Source organism: Chionomys nivalis, chromosome 4, assembly GCF_950005125.1.
Source record: "Chionomys nivalis chromosome 4, mChiNiv1.1, whole genome shotgun sequence".
NCBI classification, from domain to species: domain Eukaryota; kingdom Metazoa; phylum Chordata; class Mammalia; order Rodentia; family Cricetidae; genus Chionomys; species Chionomys nivalis.
The window spans coordinates 109,676,957-109,692,165 of NC_080089.1; the positions used below are offsets into that span (position 1 = coordinate 109,676,957).

The following is a 15,209-nucleotide window of genomic DNA, read 5'->3' on the forward strand; positions in this document are numbered from 1 at the left end:
TGCTTACTAAGGCATTATTCACAATAGCCAAATCATGGGGTCAGCATTGGTGCTTACCAACAGATCGTTTTATTCCGCCATAAAAAACAAATTTGTGAGCTGGGCAGTGGTGGTGCATGCCTTTAATCCCAGCACTCGGGAGGCAGAGGCAGACAGATCTTTGTGAGCTTGAGGCCATCCTGGTCTATAGAGCAAGTTCCAGGACAGGCTCCAAAGCTACAGAGCCCCTGTCTCAGAAAAACCCAAAACAAAACAGAACAAAATTATGTCACTTACAGGAAAATGAACCTGGAGGTCATTGTGTTAAGCAAAAATAAGAGAAATATTCACATTTTCTCTCATATGCAAAATCTAATTTCAAAAAAATAAAAAGACATAAAAGTGTAAGGAAAAAGGAAGGGACTATTTGACTCCTGAGCCTTGTTCCTATAACAAGAACAAAAGGAGGTAATGGGTGGGGTATGAAATGCCATAATTAAATGCATTATTTTATATAATTAACATGCATTAATAAAAAGAGGGAGGGAAGATGAACACACTTCACTACCCCTTCTCCAATTAATGAATATTGTAACAATCTTGTTGACTTGTTCCAAAAATTATACCAAAAATTGTCTCTAGAAGAAAATGCATGTCTGAAAGAACTGTGGCCAAATTGCTAATTAATGAAAACCACAGTCCACCCATAGCAATTAAATATGAAATGGACAGCTATTAAAAGCGATCAGGCTTCCTATTGCAGTCTCAAGTCTTGGAGGGTGGATTACTGCCCAACCCACCGCTGTCAGGGCAGCTGTAGGGACTATGAAGCTGAAGGAGAAACACTTTAAATAAGAATTCATACTCCACAGAAGTAAGAATCTTTCAACTTTTATTTCTAGGATACATTCATCCGGAATCTTTGTTTCTTTACAATTTTCCCCCTAAGAGAAATGAATACAATAAAAATATAATCCAACTACCAGCAATGTTTGTAACCAGAAAGGAATCTAAAATCTCTGGTGTGATAATATAGGATATATTTTTTTAAAAAATATAAACTTCATACCAGAAATAAAGCCTGAATATTCTCTTTTGTTAAAAATATAATTTTCCTTCTTTGCTCTTCCACTTTATTCTAAGTCTGTATTTAAACCAGCAATGTTAACTCTTCTTGCAAAGGATTGGTCCAGCTTGTGCCTGCTCTACAGTTTGAGTCAACTAACAACTGCACAAGTCTTAGAAATGACATGCCACGGGGCTGCAAGAGACCCTAGTCACTGATTAAAAATTCCCATTAGCAAACTGAGGTCCATTTACCATTTTATCCTGTCTATGAAATTAGGAAATGTATACAAAGGAATGTTTTGCAAAACGTAAGCTCAATGGAAAAGAAAGCACCAGTCTGTTTTGACTAGAAAGGTTGCTGGCTGGGACAGAGGTGGGGATACCGCTGTGATCCCCACACTTACTGGGGAGCATGACTGCAAGGGTGTCGGAGTGTGGACTCAGGGGTGTCTCAGAGACTGGTTGCTGCGCAGTGAGTGTCCTGGGACTGTTCTTCTCAACTAAGGAAAAGACTAAGGAGCAGAGCAACGGCTTTCCAGCTCAGAGACTGACACCGTGTCCAGTGGTCAAGCCATTCCAGCCATCTGAGGATGGCAAATCCAAGTCAGATGGCTTTTCCCTGCTTCTTATTGGTTTCTCGGCAAAGCCTCAGTAGTTGGCAGGTAATTAATTTCATAACAGGCTCAGGAAGGCAACATAAATGGCCTGAGGGTGGGTACCTTAATTTAAGAAGATAACAGAAAGTCTAATTATAAACACCAGTAATACACTCAAGCCAGAGTGGAACCCTCGACCTCCACGGAAACAGCACCGTGCACAGTAACTTCTACAGTACGCTCTCAAGAGCACAGCAAACCGGACACAGGGTTAGAGTGCGCTGGCAATCCACCCCAATGAGGGCCGCCATCTTGTCTTCTAGGAAGGACAGTAGGCACAGAAAGAGGCTATCAGCCCTTGTCGAACTGGACAGGCTTAGGGAGGCAAACCTAGCACTGAAGATCAATGGTGCCTAACCCCAGAGATTCGAGGAACATCCTGAGCAAATCAAGGATGAGAGACTTGGCAAGAGGTGACTGCCACACAAGAGGCTTCCCTAAGGAGCTGAGCTAGGTCACTGAGAGGGGCTGCCCTAGAGTGGGGGGCTTCCCCTCTATGCTGACCTTCCTCTGTGACCCTGCAGGCCCAGTGCAGTGAGGAATGGCTGCTGGCCTGACCCCTCCCCCTTTGGTTCTCTGATACATTCACCCTTTCCTTTAGTCCTCCACCCCCATTCCCCAAGAGAATATTCAGGCCATTTTGTTTGTTTGTTTGGTTGGTTGGTTGGTTGGAGGCTGTTTCGCATTGGTAAGGAGTATAGGTTAGCAATCTGGAAACTCCCTAACTCAGGGGATGTCTTATATCACTATAAGATACTCAAGTGGGGAGAATATAAAACTTAAATGCCATTTACAGAGGACTCAAATAAACCCATCTCAAATGCTGAGTAATCCAAAACATTGAAGCTGAGCAATGGGATGTTTAACCGTTAGTTCTGTCAAGGCTAAGCTGTTGGACTTTAAGCCAATGTCCATACTCCAGGTAGTCAGTCATTTGTAGTGAAGTTGCACATCTTTGTGTTTTCTGCATACAACAAAGTAGGTGATTTAAAATACACATTTGTTTAAACCAATTTACTCCCTTTTACAATTGTATCTTCAGTCTTACATTTAAATATCCGCCCAAATAGTCAATGAAACCAACAGTGGGCTGTGACAGTATCATTCAGATGAGATGATAATGCAAGAAAAGGTCAGGTTAGACTCAGAAACCAAGCACAGATTAGAAGTCTGCTCATCAGAGCCCATGAGCCCCTGAGATCCTGCCTGCACGGCTTCCTGTCCAGGATGCATCTCCTCACTGCCAATGAGGCCTGCACAGCAACTAAGTATTGTCAGAGCAGACTCATAAGGTCCCATCCTATTCCAGATTCAGCATACGTCCCCAAAAACTGTGCTATTGAATTGCTCCCTGAATTACAAAATAACCTCAGCTTTCGGGAGCCACAAACTTTAAAAAAATAAAAAAGAAGAAGAAAAAGAAATTTTAAAAGGAAGGGTTAAGATCCGTTCAAAGACACTGCATATTACACATTACAGGTAAGAACGGGTGACACCAAGGACAAGAAAGGCACAGGGAACTTTCTACCACATCAGACAACACTGTCAATGGGTGGGGGAAATGAATTACTACCAGAATTTGCACCACCTTCTTGGAAAAAAATCTAACAATGAAACATTATGTATATATACACTTTTTAATTTTGTATTTATTTTTAGAATCTTTGGTAACAACTGTGTGTCTCCCACATTATAGGAATTTTGAAAATGAACTTACTATTCGGCATATGAAAGATAAGCTGTAGAGCTAAACACTGCGCTTTCATATTGCAACCTTAAACCTGACCGCTAACTGGCGCTGGTCATGCATTTCAACACAGTACATTTAACCTGCGAACATACACAATGAGAGGCTAATACCAGAAAGGAACAGACAGCAATGACAAAACATAACAATGACAACTGTTCTTAAGTAATTTATTTTTAAATTATAAGATTTACAATGCCTTGATTATGCAAAATATCATAATAGAAATTAAACTAAATCAATAAACCAAAAGAGAAATAAAACTTTTTCTTGAATATCAGTACTTAAGCCATCTTTGTTCCAACCGCATCTTATAAAGTACACTAATTTCAAATGTTTCACTTGCAGGTTTAATTTCTCATTTGCAATGTTTTATGAACTGTAACTTTTTTCAAATGCTATTATACCTAGTGTTTATACTGCAACAGCAGCAAAATCTCAATCTCACGAGTGCGATCAAATGTGGAAGTGGGGCCCAGACTTCAGCTTTTAGCCACAGACAGAAATTATCCACGGCAATTGGTAGAGCAAAGTACGCTTGAGTGGCCAGAACATGGCTTAGAACACTGACGGCAGCTGCTGTCCTGTCCCTCTGATCTGAACCCGCCGGCATGTGGCAGCATTACTGCTGTGGATAGTAAGACTGTTGCGGGGGCTGAGGGAAGGGGTAGGTAGGCTGCTGGGGTCCTGGGTATGGAGCCTGTCCGGGGTTCTGGTGGTACACCGGTGTATACGGCATGTTGTACTGGCCATATGCGTAGGGGTTGTAGCCCAGGGGCATGGGCATTTGGCAATACCTGAGGGAGAGAAGAAAACAGCACTGGGTTGGTAAGTCAAACCCTGCAGAGTGAGGTCATTACTCTAACGTCAATCTTCAATAACAGCTTTTCATTCTTCTAGGAAAGAGAAGTGAGACAAAGGACTTGTTTCAAAAGAAAAGGCATCTCTACCATTAATTAAATCAAAGATTATCATGCTGCTAATACTGCCCAGAAAATAATAATGCTGACTCCCACTACTAAAGGAAGAATAAAAACAGAAACTGCCTATTTGAATGAAGTTCTCTAGTTCTCTGGCTATGCTCCTGCCCAGGGCTAGAGAGATGGCTCACTGGTTAAGAGCACTGGCTGCTCTTCCAGAGGATCTGGGTTTAGTTCCCACCACCACGAAAATAAGTAAACAAATAAACAGACATTCCCACGTAGAAGGCTAACCTTCAAACACATCACATAACGGTCTAAGTTTCCATACATCAGTTTACTAGATACTGAGATTCCCAAGTATACGCACATCAACAAGGCTTATGATCCTGGCTTCACATAAAGGCAGCTGGGGCACAGGTACTGAATTTCACACAGAAGAGATGTGTTTATACAAATGAAAGATGCAAAAAATAAAAATATATATCCTAGACATCTAGGAAATACCTGTTCAGTTCCTCAAATATGCAACTGTAACATGATTTTAACTTCTGAGCAAGCCGACAACAAGACTGAGTCATGAGATCTGTGCTCAGAGAGGGACGAGACTGTCTTTAAAGAGTAGTCACAGCGAGAAATTCATAATTCCTTATTCTTACCCAGGATATCCTGGATACGTAGGATACGGTGGTCCCTGAGCCTGTGGAGGAGGAGCAGACCCAGGGGTCTGTGGTGGTGCTGGTGAAGAAGCCCCTGCCCCTGTGGGAGGAGCAGCAGCAGCAGGGGAGATTCGGTTTGCGGGAAGCACAGGAGGTGGAGGCCGGGCTGGAGGCTGAGGCTTCGCAGGCTGAAAGAAAACACAAGCGATGACACAGAGTGTGCAGTGGCTCTCGACTACAACGAGGGAGAGCACAGGCATCCGGACTGTTCAACTCCCACTCTCAGACATCAGCCTACTAGTCTAGAACGTGGCTGAAAGTCACTCTCCGACTTCTGAAGAAGTGCTGACGTCTAGTCATGCTGTCTCCACCAACACCACACACACTACCGGGCCTACAAATTCTCTTTACTAAACCTTTAAACCTGTGAAAACTTTTTTTAAAACACACAATTGCAAGAGCAGCGATAAAATTGAGCAATTGTTAACATTATTGTCTCCCGTGTGTCTGTAGAACCATTCAAAGCTGCCAGTTTCACAGGGCCAGCCCTCCAGACAGACATCAACACTCAGTGTGTCACCAAAACAATCATGCTGCTCCCTAGGTCTGGCGAATATCCACTCCAGACCCAAGATTCTAACACCTGAAAGAAAGGTCTCTGTGGTTGCCTTTGTGAACCAAATTCAAATCAAGGTTCATGACTGTAACGAACTATTTTCATTCTCATCTACAACTCCTTCCGTTTCGCGTGTGGTTTAGAAAACAGGGGAATCTCAAAATCTGTATCTCAGGCTCTAGGTTTGTCAGCCATTTCTGAGGACATAATTGAGCTTCTTTTTCCATCACTGTCTTCACTTGAAAGAAAAGTCCATTCTAAGGATATTGTTTCACTCAGACTAAACATTTTTGGCAGTGAGAATCCATGAGTGCTGGTGTGTGTATACACTAGAGGCCATCACAAGGTTGGACCCCCAACCACAGGTGGGGACCACCAGTTCCCTCCACTGCAGCCTTGAGCTGGCCAGCTACAGGATAGGAATGCAGCAGGCCTGGCCTACTCACCGGCATGGTTCTTGGAGCTGGAGTTGGAGGCGCTGTGGCGTGTCCCCCAGCAGGGGAGGACTGATATGCCGGAGGAGGGATGGAAGGAGCGCTGGGCTCTCTGGCAATGCTCTGCTGCAGATCCCTTGTGAGAGGCAGAGCGTGAAGGTTAACACCATGAAAAACACCTGTAAGATGTTACCTCCTTTGTTTTTCTTCACATATTAAGCAAGCATGCCTCCAAATAATGACAGTGTTCTAGAACACACTCCTATTCTTGCCTAAAAGGTGCATCTTTAATCCTGCAGCAAAACAAAGCTGTAATATGACTCTGCTTCTAAGACCAGCAAAGGATAGAGTTCTCTCAGACGTCTTCATTGTAACTAGAATAAGGAACGTCTTAACTAGGCAAGCAGTCTTAGAAGATTGTTTCTTATCTAATAATAGTTAATTACAAAACAAAAAACTAGTAACACAATTGTCAGAGAACTGTAACCCATTCAGACACTGGGCTAATGTTTCAATCTGAGTATGACATCAGTGTCCACACAAATAATCCCAGCCCCAGAGTGGTAGAGACAGAAGATCACAAGTTTAGGGCCAGCCCTAGCAGTGTAGCAAAAGCCTGTCTCAAATAAACAAAAAGGAGATAAAATAAAGATGAGTTAATTAGGCAAATAAATATATCAATTTCTAGAACAATTTTTTAACCTGTTGCTTAAAGATACACGGCACTGAGCTATTTTGTGTTAAAAGCCAATGTAATAATCTGTCACTCTAGATTTGTGTGTTTACTTGGAGGACCTGTACAAGCCAGGAAACTAGAAAGGGGCCACGAGGGGAGACGGAAGAAAGCTCTTAAGGGAGGCTGAGATAATAGAGCACAGGTGACATGAAGGAGAAAAGGGGATAAGGAGGACAATGGGAGGGTGAGGAGCAGGGGAGAGGGATAACTAAACACTAGGGATATCTGAAAGAGTCATCCAGGAAGATACAATTTTATAAACTTCCTAAATATATAGAGATATATGTAGATGTATATTCATATATGGGTGCATATATTACATATATATACATATGCAAGGGTTTAATTGGGGTTACCCTACACAGGGGATAGTGTTCCTCACAAAAGTCACAGGTTACCAAATAAAAAATCTACTGCCAGGTGTGGGCTATCTCCCCTTAAGGTGTTAGTCAAAGGCTGCTAAATTCTGTTCCCTTGCTCACATCATAAACACAGTACTTTTGTGTGGGCATGGGTCAACTTCCTCCTGACTCACTATGTCAGTCCTCTACTATAGGCCCAGCTTTCTCAGCGGCTCCTGCAGACAGGACTGTGCTATTTTCTCAACTGTCCACCTGTCTTCCCCAAGTTACTACTCCTGAGCTGTTTCACCTCTGTGCCCCTCTGTACTTCCACACCTTGGGTTTCTGTTCCTTCATTCTTTCATCCCAGATCAAGATGCCCTATGACTCTGTGAAATGCTCAGAAGACAGAGGGGAACTGCTGTATTAGCACTACCCAGTTCATTCTACACACAAGGAAGCAGCTTAAGTACAATCTGACGCACAAAACAAACTCACTTCAAGAGCTCGTCTCTCTCTGTCTTCCGTGCAAACACTATGTCACTGCATTTGGTCTGGAACCTGACCAAGATTTCAGTCAGCTCGTTGTAAAACTATAAGCAAAAAGCAAATACAAGTAATAAGTAAAAAGCAATTTTAACCTAAGGAAAAATAAATTCTAACAATAATTTAATTTATCAATGATGCTGGGACATGTTCACATGAAATACATTCATACTATCAACTGAATAACTTAGTACTAAATATGACCCAAGATTGATAAAGAAAATAAAACTAAGGAGATCATGTTCACAGAATACTGGCACTAAATATTAAATAGCTGTAAGTTACAAGTTTTATAACTGTGAATATGTTCCCAATCCCTACATAAAAACCAACCTCTAAGAGATGACTCTAACTCTATCATGCTGAGTTAAACCTGTACAGTAACTATGAAATATGGGCGTCACTGCAGATAATATCCAAGGCTCTCTGGAGAATTCTTCAGCTTATCTACTTGAACAAAGCATTGAGTCCTAATGAATGGCATCTTACCCTGCCATACCATGGCTTCACAGTGCTATCTATTCACAGACTGTTGAGAATGAGACTGTGTCTCATCAAGGTAACCATTATAAAATTAAGAACCAGAAGAAACTTTGTTATCTTAAAAACTTAAAAATCACTTTTCTCAAAAGCAAAACAATCATGGAAAAATATATAGCTAAGCATTCCTCTAAACCCTTTAAAGAACAAATCAGGGAATGCACTTAGAACGTATCTGAAGACTACTTTGATACTCAGGAAGTCTGTCTTCACCACACCACCATCACAGGAGATCAAAGCCATGCGTCCCCTCCCACCACAGATCAGTCCCAGCTAGCCCTAAAGAAGATGTCATTGGTTTTGATAGCTCTAATTCCTGCTACCTGCAATGCGTAAGTCCCTTCTCTACACAACTTATTCTTCAAAGCTCCACCAAATGTTGCTGCCTCCGCTGAGCCTTCTCTCTCTGCAAGCCTGACAGAAGCAAAAGGCAGTAAAACCAGCAAATCAAATGCAGATACTTGATCCAACTGGAACTATCAATAGTATCCCATCTGTACCTATTATCTCTAGTCTCTCATGTGTACGCACGCATACCTTCGTGCCCTCCTTCAAGTTAGCTACAAGTTCAACAAAATTGTCATATGCAGTTGCCAAGTTCTTCAGAACTTCTTCTCTCAAGTTAGCTTCATTGTTAGACTGCTTCATTTTAGAAAATTCTTGGTGTGAGACCTTGGTAAAAGAAACAAAGTGTATATTTACTTATAAATTTAATTTAGCTTAAAATACTTTTAAATTGTCTTTCATTTATTATTTTGTGCATACACATGTATGTGTGTAGGTATGCATGTGCCACAAAGGACAAATTTCAGGAATTGGTTCTTTTCTTCCACCACATGAGTCCCAGGGATTGAACTCAGATCATCAGGACTGGTGGCACACACCTTTATACCCCGAGCCATCTTGATAGCCAATCAAAATATTTGTACTGGGGCCAGGTGTAGTGGTATACACCTTTAATTCCAACATTGGGGAGGCAGAGATAAGCAGATCTCTAAAAACACCAAGCCTGTCAGGGCTGCATAGTAAGACCATCCAAAGAACAAAACTAAAACAACAACAAAAAATCCATTGATCTCTTTTCCAATTATGAAATCATGATTGCTGGTATGCAAAATTACAAGAAATACCTGGAATTTCTTTGTGTCACATAAACTGTTTTGACTTTTTCCTTAAGTAAAAATATCACAAATTCAATAATAGCAAAACATAATTAACAATGGTTACCAATTTCTATCAGTCTATAACACAAAAAGCACTCAGATAGAACTGATTATTTTAGAATACTTTTACCACAATAGGATTCTGCACATTCACTGATAAAATGGCAACATCTCAAGTTTGATACACAGCTAAAGTCATGTATTAGCCCAATCATTCTGCAGGCATTAATGATTCCCACTAATTTTGATTCTTCCCTTCCTACAGACAACAATAAAAAGGAATCAAATAGAAATGATTTGGAAAAGATGTTCTCTAAGCAGTATGTAGCCAAAAGTAACATTGTTTCTAGTACTAGGATTGAACCTGGGACCTCACACATACCAGGTGAATGAGACCAATGGGCATTCTCAGTCGTTAAGAGTGCATGCTGCTCTTCAAGGTGACACACAAGGATGGTAAGTTTGAGATTCACCTGTGTCTCACAGTGACAGTGAGTTCCATGCCAACCTGGCTATAAAGACCCTTTATTTTTGCATACTATGCAGATATGCCAGACTCTCCTCTGTGAATTCATTTTCACATTCTTCAATGGTCATAGATCTGGCACACACATCCTATTAAATATATAAATGTACCTGGATATTTTTTAGAAGTCCCTCCTGTTTCTTCAGAGACTCTTGGACTTTAGCTGTTAAACCACCATAGATCCGATCCAGCTCAGTGACAGAAAGAGCCTCCTCGTTTATCACGCCATCCTGAGCCAGGGCTGTCAAAAACTTGCTTGTCATGTCAAAATTCACTGACTTCAGGTCATTCTCAAGACCCTCTCTTTCCTTCTTTAGTTCATCAAGATTTGACAATAAGGATTTTAACACATTTACAACCTAAACAACAAACACATGCATGGTCACTGGTAGGACATCCCTGGACACAAAGTTCAAGGCTGAGGAACACAATCCCTCTGCACTACCTCTTGGGAAATGAGCATTTTTTATATTCAAAATTCAAAATTTTTGGTATTGGAAACAAATGGACCTATCAAAGTAAAACAGTTACAGCAAAGAAAATATTTCAAACTAGGTTTGATGATGCAAGCCTTAATCCCAGCATTGGGAGATGGACGCAGGTGGATGAGTTTAAAAGTAAGGACAACTTGGACTACATAATAAGTTTCAGGACAGCCAAGGCTATGGAGAAAGAGCGGAGGGAGGGAAGGAAGAAGGGAGGGAGATGGGGAGAGAGAAAGAGAAAGGAGAGAGAGAGAGAAGGAGAGAGAGAGAGAGAGAGAGAGAGAGAGAGAGAGAGAGAGAGAGAGAGAGAAGGAAGATTAGCGATTAGCTTTCAGGGCTGGGAATACAGTTCACGGTGTTCAGCTTGCCTAATATGCATGAAACTCTGGATTCAATCTCCAGAATCACTGTTTCAAAAGGAAAGAAAATAATATCTCACCATTGAAATACCAGTAATCAGCATGACAGACTTAGTTACTGTATAACCAGGGCAGGTAAGTTCCTGGAAAGCTAAATCTTCTCATTTGCAAAATGAAAATCGTGCCTATTTCAGGAACACTGTGAAGATCAAGGTGATCCACACCTCAAGTGTTCAACATAATTCCCTCCCTTTGCAGAGGCAGAGCTCACCACAAAGCCATTGTTACCTGGTACTTGAGATCTCTAATTCCCAGCACAGGGCAGAGCCCACCATGCAGCCATAGGTACCTGGCACCTGAACTTTATGGAACAACTACAAACCTTGGGCACATTTTGAGCTCCATAGAGGCTTAGAAATCTCAGCATTCAGACAGTTTTAAAAAAAAAAATGTGAAACAGATCAGAAGTCTCATTTATTTAGTAAATTTAAGGTACCTATTAAGTATGTGCCATATTTTTTATTGAGTCAGGTGTAGTAGGGTATATAAGTTTAAAATGTTAAATATATAAGAGGGCTGGGGAGATGGCTCATGGGTAAGCATTAGGGTCTGAGTTTGGATGCCCACAACACACCTCTAGTACATGGTGATGAGACTTCTCAGTATTTGTTCCATGATTTTCTCAGATTCTCTCATGATTTGTTCTCAGATTTTCAATGTTTGAAAAATCTAAAGAGAGCTAGAGAGATGACTTAGAAATTAAGAGCACTTGGTACTCTTCCATAGTCTGCAGCACCCACACAGGGCAGCTCACAGCTGTAACTCCAGCTTCAGGGTATTCAATGCCTTATGTGGTTTTGGTGTCAACTTGACACAAGTAGAGTATCGGAGAGGAAGGAGCCTTGGTTGAGGAAATGCCTCCCTGAGATCCAGCCGTAAGGCATTTTGTCAACTAGTAATCGATGATCAATGAGGAAGGGCCCAGTCCATTGTGGGTGGAGCCATCCACGGGCTAGTGGTCCTGGATTCTATAAGAAAGCAGGCTGAGCAAGCCAATAAGCAACACCCTTTCATGGCTTCTGTATCAGCTCCTGCCTCCAGGATTCTGCCCTGTTTGAGTTCCTAACCTGACATCCTTCTGTGGTGAACAGCAATGTGGAAGGGTAAACCAAATAAAACCCTTTCCTCCCCAACTTGCTTTCTGGTTACAGTGTTTTGTTACAGCAATAGAAATCCTAAGACACCCACACACAGACAGATACACCTACATATAAATAAAATATAATAAAAGGGTATGCCTACAGTCTTTAAAGTGCCTGAGTGTGGTTTAGATCCCCATGTTGGAGAAGTAGCTCAGTACCATAGACAAGGCCCGGAGTTTCATTGAACCAACTGTGCAGAGCATGCCAGTAATCCCAACACTATTGTCCACACTGGACCACAAATTGAGATAAATAATGGGTGTCTATGATTCATTTGCTAATTTTTCAAAGTACTTAACAAACTATCTCAAATAGTAAGTGTTGCTAGAATATATAAAATTATTCTATATAAAGAGAAATAAAGAACAATATGAACCATTTTAGAAATTTACTATCCCAGGAAATGTATCTTTTTCAATACAGTGTTTGTCTCTTGCCCAAGCTTATTTTCTGCGCACCAGGGAGCAGCTACTCTATCCCACTGCATCACTCTACCTTACAGTGGGCACTGTTAGATCACACCTGCACTTTCTCTCTTCTTTAGGACTTCCCTAATCAGAGGCTCTGTGGGTTTCATCATTAGAAATACTATCATGGGCCCGGCAGTGGTGGTACATGCACATCTTTAATCCCAGCACTTGGAAGGCAAACACAGGCAGATCTCTCTGTGAGTTTGAGGTCAGCCTGGTCTACAGAGCGAGTTCCAGGACAGGCTCCAAACAAAACCCTGTCTCAAAAAAAGAAAAAAGAAAGAAAGAAATATTATGATGGGGGCTGAAGAGATGGCTCAGTGTTTAAGAGCACTGGCTAATCTCCCAGAAAGAGCAGGTTCAAAACAAATCTCAGCATTCACATGGCAATTCCAATTTCAGGGGATCTGGCACCAACGTACATGTAGGGAAAACACCAATGTATAAAAAATAAAAAATAGCCGGGCGGTGGTGGCGCATGCCTTTAATCCCAGCACTCGGGAGGCAGAGGCAGGTGGATCTCTGAGTTCGAGGCCAGCCTGGTCTACAGGAGCTAGTTCCAGGACAGGAACCAAAAAGCTATGGAGAAACCCTGTCTCGAAAAATCCAAAAAAAAAAATAATAATAATAATAATAATAATAATAATAAATAAAAAATAACACTGTTACCATATGAGTGCCTAGAACTTAGTACCCAGCTCACAAAAAAGAACTCAAGAATGAAAATAACAGCAGGATATTAATCAATAATTCTGTATCATGCAAAATATATATAATACTAGTTTAATTTACGTCTACATGTGTATATGTGTCTGTGTGTGAGTATGCATGATTGTGTGGTACTTGGAATCAAACCCAAAACCTGGAGCAGGCTAAGCAAGTGCTCCACCATGAAGCTATACCTCATACCCCATTCTTCACTGTTTAGAAGGTAACAGGAAGACACTGGGAGGTCACTGTACACAGCAGCTTGAACAGAGTTCCACAAACACAAGACTACCCAGAGCAAGTTCCACCTTCTCACCTCGCTGCCCTGCATGGTCTTTGCTGGATTAGCAGAAGGGATGGCAGCATTCAGCTCCGGTTCCGGCTTACACAGAAGGGCGATGGTGTCGCGATGGGATTGGTAACGCTCTTTTACGTTTCCGTCAGCTTGCACAGCTTTATCTAAGACCGCTCTGAATTTGGATCCCTCTGAGGAAAAGAGTTTCCAGAACTCAGGCTCATGGGGTTGATACTTTAAAGCCCTGGTCCTCAGCTTGATCTCCCTTCCCTCTTCACTAGGCCCCAGTTCACTAGACAACAGACCTCATCTTCTACAGATCAGCTCAGTTTGGTTTTGGAAAAAAGACAAAATTGTCCATGGAGCTAGGGCACAGTAATCTGTTCTCACTCGGCTAACATTTGCCAGGTGAAAGAAACCTGACAGTTGTCTGGCTAGTTTCTTCTTACAACTCAGAATACAGGAAGAAATCATTCACACCAAAACAATGTACAACTCATGAAAAAGTACTCCTCCCTCAGAGGATAATCTCACTCCAAAGAAAAGTAGATCTATTTGAAAAATTTAGCAAAGATAAAGTTGTTTCTAGCTAAAATGAAGACACTATGTATTGTAAACACAAACCTTAATAATTGAATTCTTAAAAAGCTGTCAAAGTAGCTGTTAAGGTTCATTCTCTTATCTACCTAGGATTCACTCGATTCACGACTAGGTCAAAAAGGAATGACAAGACCATACCTACCACTTCATGTGTGTTTTTAAAATATATGTGGGGCTTGGGAAAACTTGAGACTCACAAATCAGCTGCATTCCACTCGTCACAGGAAACCTAGATGAGTTTCAGTACTGTTTTGTCTTTGTCTATCAAGGGGAAATACCTGCATTTTCATTAGTCATATAAAGTTCAGTAAAAATGAGTTTACAACTGAGTCTAATTTAAAAATATGCATGGATAAAGTGGGAATTTACTTGCATGTAGCTCATCTGTGCCATGTTACCTGCTCGTAAAGGCTTGTAGAGGTCATTGGATGCAGTCCTTTGCCAGCGTTCCTTGAATTTTGCTCTTAAGTCGTTATCAGTTGCTTCTTCTTCATCCAGCAATCTTAGAGACTTAAAAAGGATGCAAAAATCCTTCAGATATCATTTATCATTTCTAGCATTTAAAAAAAGAAACCTCAATAATTTAATTGTTGTTTATGTGGTCTGAGAGGGTTAGTTGTTTGTTTTTTGAGACAGTGTCTTGTTACATAGCCCTAGGTAGCCCAGTGCTATGAAGAGAAGGCTGGCCTTAAATCCTTCTGCATCCATTTACTGAGTGTTGGAATTATAGGTATAAGACACCATACCTATTTTGACAAACCCAATAGAGATAACCAATGAGGTAGAAATAGTTCAATACCACTAACTGATTGTTATGTAAATTTTGTTTTTGTTTGAAATGGTCTCAATATACAACCCAGACTAGCCTCAGATTTGTGACCCTCCTGCCTTCTAGGTGTTGACATTATTAGTACAAAAAAATGATACGTTTTTGTTGCAGAAATCTTGAGTTTTAACATGACAGAAAATTGATCTGGGGCAGTAGTAGAGTACTTGCCTAACAGGGACAAGGGGCTGGATTTTATTACCACAGTCATTCTCTCTCTCTCTCTCTCTCTCTCTCTCTCTCTCTCTCTCTCTCTCTCTCAGAGAGAGAGAGAGTGCAGTCCAAGTTAAGGGTATTTATTGCTTTTCTCGGTAAAACAGGGTGCTCAATGGG

General features: G+C 41.2%; 1 protein-coding gene across 2 annotated transcripts in view; it reads right to left on the reverse strand.

The window, feature by feature from the left end:
* Window positions 1-850: 850 nt before the first annotated feature.
* Pdcd6ip (programmed cell death 6 interacting protein) overlaps window positions 851-15,209 on the reverse strand; it is a 51,361-nt gene continuing 37,002 nt past the window's right edge. For both annotated transcript variants that reach the window (XM_057766686.1, XM_057766685.1), the window contains exons 11-18: window positions 14,449-14,560; window positions 13,472-13,641; window positions 10,042-10,290; window positions 8,780-8,914; window positions 7,655-7,749; window positions 6,092-6,215; window positions 5,030-5,217; window positions 851-4,247 (exon numbers count right to left, since the gene is read on the reverse strand). In XM_057766686.1, the coding sequence (XP_057622669.1) occupies window positions 4,073-4,247; window positions 5,030-5,217; window positions 6,092-6,215; window positions 7,655-7,749; window positions 8,780-8,914; window positions 10,042-10,290; window positions 13,472-13,641; window positions 14,449-14,560 (1,248 nt within the window). In that variant the 3' untranslated portion in view covers window positions 851-4,072. The remainder of the gene's footprint in view (window positions 4,248-5,029; window positions 5,218-6,091; window positions 6,216-7,654; window positions 7,750-8,779; window positions 8,915-10,041; window positions 10,291-13,471; window positions 13,642-14,448; window positions 14,561-15,209) is intronic.